At 40.4% G+C, this 6,770-nt stretch overlaps 1 protein-coding gene across 1 annotated transcript; it reads right to left on the bottom strand.

Annotated features, from left to right (window-relative positions):
• Positions 1–288: 288 nt before the first annotated feature.
• On the bottom strand, positions 289–2,541 carry LOC131662225 (uncharacterized). Its single transcript, XM_058931948.1, has 3 exons — positions 2,008–2,541; positions 1,123–1,899; positions 289–1,047 (listed from the first exon to the last, which is right to left on the bottom strand). The coding sequence occupies exons 1-3, from the start codon at positions 2,539–2,541 to the stop codon at positions 289–291; spliced, it is 2,070 nt and encodes a 689-aa protein (XP_058787931.1).
• Positions 2,542–6,770: the final 4,229 nt, after the last annotated feature.

The raw sequence follows: 6,770 nt of genomic DNA on the forward strand, positions 1-6,770 counted from the left end.
TGTGACTGCCCCAACTGCGTGAATCCAAGGACGCCCTAGTAGGCATGTGTAAGTTGGCTCTATCTCCATTACTTGGAAGTTGATACAGAAGGTATGAGGACCAACTACAACCGGTAAGTCTACTTCTCCAAATACTAGACTCTGTGACCCATCAAAGGCTTTAACCACTAGACGGCTTGGCCTGACAACAAGATCTTCCAGGGCTATCTTTTCGAGGGTTGCTTTTGGCATCACATTTAGTGATGAACCCGTATCAATCAGAACCCTGGATAGATGGGCTTTTCCGCATTATATAGAGATGTGCAGGGCTTTGTTGTGTGCTTTTCCTTGCGGAGGTAACTCGTGATCACTAAACCCCAGACATGCCCCAGCGGTGAGATTAGCCACCATCCCATCGAATTGGTTCACAGTGATGTCCTTAGTTACGTGGGCGGCGTTCAAGATCTTCATCAAGGTGTCTCGATGCTTCTTGAAGTTTACTAGTAGTGATAGGAGTGATATTTTGGATGGCGTCTGTTGTAACTGATCTACCACCCTATAATCACTTTTCTTGATCAAAGCTAAAAATTCTTCGGCATCCTTATTAGTGACTTCTTTATCCTTAGGAGTCTCAACATTTGATCCTACCGCAACTTGATCACTCGTTTGTGTCGAGTTTTCATTAGGCTTTGGTTGTGCCTGCGCAGTTTTGAATATGCGACCACTACGGGTCATGCCTCCAGGTCCCAAGATATTAGACACTGAAGTATTAGCACCGGAATTATATTCCCAGGGTACTGTTTTCATTTTGTCCAAAGGATATGGAGCTCTATTCTTGTTGGTCGGGATCACCTTAGTATGCTCTTGTGCAGGTATCCACAATGGTGGTTTAGAGCATGGGATGATTAATGGCTTCCTTGTCCCTTGGATAGGTATCACCAATGGCTCGTTTCTATCCACCATAGCTACATATTCCTCCTTAGAGTGTTCCTTTAGTTGAATCAACCCTTGATCCATGAGCCTTTGCGGAGTGTCTTTAAAAGCTGCGTTATGTTCTAAGATGAACCCCTTTATAAGTAGATACCTCTTAAGTGCACCTATGGGGGAACTTCTTTGTTGAACCAACTCTTGCTTGGTAACGACCTCAATTGCATTGACTGCCCCGTCATGGTGAGGCATAGGATTCGTCTTCACGTTGGGTTTATCAAAGGCAATTGCCCCTGACTTTATCAGATCCTGAACTTTATGCCTGAAGGCCCAACATTTTTCCAATGTGTCTCCAGGGGAATTAGCACGGTATTTGCCCCTTTCGTTGGCATTGTATTTGGGTAGAACCTTCCCTGGAGGAGGAGGTGCCAATGGTTTGATCTCTACCAATGACTCGCTTATCAAGTATCTTAGTATTTCGCTCTTGGATGTAGGCAAAGGATCAAATTTCCTTTGAGGGCCTTGAAACCTGTTCTGCTGTTGTGGAAATGACATAGGAGGTCTAGGTTCTTGATGCACTACTGCATTGGTCTCCCCTTCCTTCTTCTTTGTGAAGGTTGGGGCGGGCCTCTTTGAGTGATAAGAACCTGAGGATGCCCCTTGTATCTTTTCGTTCTTAATCCCATTTTCTATCCTTTCACCAATAACCACCAAATCCGAGAATCCTGAAGATACGCTTCTGACCATCTTATCGTAGTATGGTCCTTGCAAGGTGCCCATAAACATGTCTACCAGTTCTTTCTCCAGCAAGGGAGGTTGGACTCGAGAAGCCATCTCTCGCCATCTTTGTGCATATTCCTTGAATGCTTCATCTTTCTTCTGTGATAGATTTTGTAGTTGCAGCCAGTTGGGCGCCATATCCAAGTTGTACTTATATTGCTTTAAAAATGTATTAGCAAGGTCATTCCAGCTTCGGATATAGGACTTTTCCAACTGCATGTACCAATCAACAGACGCTCCACTTAAGCTATCTTGGAAGAAGTGTATCATCAGCTTTTGGTCATGGGCGTAGGCAGCCATTTTTCGTACATACATGCGTACGTGATTTCTCGGGCATGTGAGTCCTTTGTATTTTTCAAAGTTAGGAACCTTAAACTTATGTGGGATGGTCAAGTCTGGGACCAAGCTCATTTCGAAGGTATCCACATCAAAGACATCGTACCCTTCTACTGCCTTTATCCTTTCTTCTAATGCCTTAATTTGTCCACTGTCCTTAGAATCTCCTCCAGAGTTAGGGGAAGTTTGCTTGTGTGAAGGCACCTGGTTTGTATTATCCACATCGCCATACTGCAGATCCAAGTAATCATCCTCTTTAGGAGGATTGTTGGCAAGAATGCGAACTGTGCGGGATACCCCTTCCTTTTGTGCAATAGGGATGAATCCTTCTTGAGAAGTCTCTCCTTCCTCATGGGATCGGATGACTCTTTTGGAAGAGCGGTCATTCATTCTGTGAGGATCAATACTTGGAATGTATCCTAACAGCGGGTTACCATCATCTGGTATATCCTCAGACTGATCTTGAGTTTCCTTACCCTTTTCTTGTTTATCCATGAATTCCTTCATGAAACTCAGCATTTGGGTCATCCCTCCCTTAATTTCCTCCACAGTACCCTTCTATTGGGTCACTTCTTCACGAAGGGCGGCTTGATTCTGCACTAGTTGTTCCATTGCTTTCTTTCTTTGAGACCTAGTTTGGTATGGCGGTATGGTTGCTTGTGTCATACCCCAAAATTTACCCGGTGCAATTTCCGTTTTGATTTATTAAGGGTGTTAAAAATTAAGAGGCATAGGATTTAATATACCTATTATGAAACTCGATCTCTTATGAAATTCCCTTATAAATCGGTGGAAATGAAATGGAGGTGTGGATAATAAATATATGAGACCCAATTTGTCTTGGGCCCATTTATTCTTCATTATTTAATCTTTTTTAACAAGTAATATTATTACTAACTATTAGCATTAATATTATTATTTCTACTGTTAATAATCAGGTTTAACTATTAGCATTAATATTATTATTTCTACTGTTAATAATCAGGTTAGTATTAGGATCGTTGATATGTTATTGTTAATTATTAGAATACCATTAATTAGTATTGTTATTGAGTCATTATTAAGAGTATGTTATTAGATAATTAATTTCATTGATTAGTTAATTAATTAATTAAACCAGATAATTAAGGTTATTGGGTTTTGTCTATCGTTGTTTCTGTGTGGGCCAAAAATGCAGGTCAATGAATTGGGCCAAGTAAAACAAGTAAGTGGACCAGGCGGACCGGGTCAAACCCAGACCCAACCCGGTCCTGTTCACCGTCTCCTTCCTTCCTCAGCGCCGCTGCAACAACCAAGCAAACCCTAGATCTCATCTTCATGCCCAGGCCCCATGGATTGAACGCGTAACAGAATCAAGATCTTCACTCAATCAAAATCGTATCTCAATCAATAACAGAAATTCAATCAAAACTTAACAAAATCAAACAAATTTTATTTAAAGATTCAAATCAATTAGAAATTAATAAATCCGGAAATTACAGATTGAATCAGATCAAAGACTCTGAATCAGAATCAAAACTAAAACCCAAATCAATCCGAGTTTTCCTAATTGAAATCTAACCTAAGTCTATAAAGAAAAAGAATAAATAGAAGCCAAGATTTTTTTTTCTGAAAAAAAAGCCATAGCGCCGCCGCTCTTAGCACTTGAATCTTCAAGCTCCGTTGTCACCTGCGATTACAGAGAAAAGAGAGGATTAGAAGAGGGAGTGGAGCATACACGATCCAGAACGCAAGACAAAAGGTACCCAAATTATACTTAGCTTAGGTTTTTTCTTGTTCCGATCTACATGCGTCTTGATGTTTGAATATGATTGTTGTTCTGGAAATTTAGATTAGGGTTTATTTTGTTATTTTGTTGGGTTTCTGGGCGTGTATTGAGGGAGGTAAGAATGGGAGAAGATGAAGATCATGATGATCTTCATCTGGGTTCGTTGATTTTCTGGGTTAGGATGAAGATCACCTGGGTTTGGCATGGACATTCAGATGAACATTCATCGGAGGTCTGGGCGGGACGACGGTGTTAGGGGTGGTTTACGGTGGGTGAAGTTTGTTTTTCGGGCTTTGGGACGAGAGAAGCGAAGAGAGAGGAGAGAACGAAGAGAGATTGAGAGAGAAATGGTTTGAAGAAATGAATGGGATGTTTGGGGTTTTTTGTGGGTTAGCTCTCCCCCCACCGTCGGATGAATGCCTCGTGGCAAGACCATAGCCACTTGGCTGCTGCATCAGAACATGATTCTGTGCAAGCGCTTTATCACGCACCCTCAAACTCCAACGCCTGCAGGTCGTCCATCGGCTGTGGATTAAGATCAAACGGCCATGATTCTCGGACACACCATAGCACCCTACACACGCACATACCAAACCTACCAGACCTCAATGTCAATGGGCCAAGCCTCATTGCTATCTACACACCACCCCTTACGCCTAAAAAAATTAATAAGAGCTAATTATTTTATTTATTTGATAATTCTAATAATTGTTTAATTGTTTTTTTTTATATACAATCCAATCTAATTTTCTCCCCGAACCGACTATACATATTAGTCGCATTAGGCGAGAAATAATTTGGATCAATTTCATTTATTTATTAGCAATGATTTAATTAATATATTTATTAATAATATAATCGATCCTAATTTATTTATTAACAATATAATTGATTCAAGTTTAATTCTCTCCTCGACCCGACTAAATCTATTAGTCGCTTTAGACGAGAGATAAAAAATACATAAAATTCAAAACACATTTAATTTGCTGCCCGCGACGATCAATCTATCGATCTGAGTAACCAGCAATGCCCCTTAATCCCTTAGCTATACTGACCAAATCTATTGGTCATCGCATCTAACGGTGCCATATCAAATCAGGGTTGTACGCCCAAACACTTAAAACACATCAAACCACAAACCACAGATTTTTCATCTCTTCAATACTGCGAAACTACGAAGATAATTCAAAATACCTTTTCAAAACTGCGAAACGGTAATTCAGAATACCGTCAACACATTCATATCAAATTCTAAGGCGTACAACCTTGTGCCTGAACTACATTGACTCTGATTCTCCCTAAGGAGATACGTAGGCACTTGGTAACAAGGCGAGTCTCCCCCTCTCTAAAATCTCAATTCATTTAAAATCTCAATTTTGCCCTATTCATTGCCTTAGCTATAAAACCTGAATATTTTAGCCATAAAACTTGACCCTTAGATTCAAAGCCAATAGGAAAGGGTTGAGGGTGCCTAACACCTTCCCTCGACCTGATTATAATAACTTACCCCGAATCTCTTAACTGCGTAGGCTTTCCTATTCGCCCTTCAGAATAGGTGGCGACTCTAAACCTTCAAATTTAGGGCAGGTTGCTACAGCTGGCGACTCTGCTGGGGACAAATCATCAATGGTGAATTATTATGCTCCTAAGGCTTAGCAGGGTTTAGGTTTGTGGTTAATGGTTTAGGTTTGGCGAATTTTAGGGTTTGGCTAATTCGCCATTTTTAGGGTTTGATTTAGGGTTATGTTTTTTTTTAAAAAAAATATATTTAATTTCTGTTTTATTTATTTATTTAATTTTTATTATTATTTGCCTAAATATTAATTGCTTATGTTAATATATTTGCATTAAATGTTTAAATGTATATTAATATATTTGCACTTGGGATTATAAAACTGTTGTTAAACCTAAGCGTGGGAATTATAATAATGACCAGAGGGGAATTACATCGCCTACGAGTCTTATTATAATTCCACTCAGAGTGGGTTAAATATTCGGAAAGGTCTGATACGAGGCTCGACCTTGTTGAGGGCTGGACTGGGTATTTAGCTGATCTCTCTGGGAACCAACCCCTAAAATTCGAACCTCATGGACCAATGAGTTGTTCCAAATTCCAAAGAGACAAAAAGTCTCGGCGGCTATGAACAATCCCATGAGACCTTCTAGAACATTCCCATGGGAAGGGTAGGCTCCTGAGTCGTTACGTCGAACCTATGAACCTAGGGCTTATGTGCTTATGTGCTTAACTGTACGCTTTCATTATTTTTTATATATCTCATATAATTATGGCATTCATCATGCATCATGTGCATTCTTGCATCATGCCTTATCCAAAAAATAATACGAAAAAAAAGGAGTTATTATATTTAATCAATGGGTGTGGATAAGGCATAAACACGAATAAAGCATATCATTCATGGCATGCATATCATTTTCATGGCATTGAAAGAAGGTTTCTCTTTTACCTTCAGAGCAAGAGACCATTGGGAAGGATAATCTAACATCCCGACCGTCTTATCAGACAAGATTTCAGCAAAAGAAATCAATGGATCAGCTAGAACAGAATCAAGCCGCCCTTCGTGAGGAGGTAGATCAACTGAAGGTTAGTATGGAGGATCTCAAAGGAGGAATGACCCAAATGCTGAGCTTTATGAAAGATCTCAAGGATAAGCAAGACAAGGCTAAGGAGGTTCAAGACCAGTATGAGGAGATACCGAACGATGGCAACCCGTTGTTAGGATATGTTCGAGGCTATGACCCTCACAAGACAAAGGCTCACTCTTTTAAGAAGGTCGCTATGACTCATGAGAAAGGAGAGGCCTCTCAAGAGGGATTTGTCCCCACTCCACAGACTAAAGGGACAACCCGCACAGTTCGCATTCCTGCTAACAATGTCCCTAAGGATGAAGATTACCTAGATCTACAATACGGAGTACAAGAGGTGGATAACACAGACCAAGCACCTCAGACGCAGCAGTCT

Source organism: Vicia villosa, linkage group LG1 (genome assembly GCF_029867415.1).
Source record: "Vicia villosa cultivar HV-30 ecotype Madison, WI linkage group LG1, Vvil1.0, whole genome shotgun sequence".
NCBI classification, from domain to species: Eukaryota; Viridiplantae; Streptophyta; class Magnoliopsida; order Fabales; family Fabaceae; genus Vicia; species Vicia villosa.

What these genes read in the sequence shown, in the direction of transcription:
- LOC131662225 (XM_058931948.1), bottom strand. Translation starts at nt 2,541, where the DNA reads ATGCTGAGTTTCATGAAGGAATTCATGGATAAACAAGAAAAGGGTAAG. An exon ending in TCACATGCCCGAGAAATCAC is followed by an intron (nt 1,900 to 2,007) that starts GTACGCATGTAT and finishes TGGTACATGCAG; the next exon opens with TTGGAAAAGTCCTATATCCG. An exon ending in GGGCAGTCAATGCAATTGAG is followed by an intron (nt 1,048 to 1,122) that starts GTCGTTACCAAG and finishes CTACTTATAAAG; the next exon opens with GGGTTCATCTTAGAACATAA.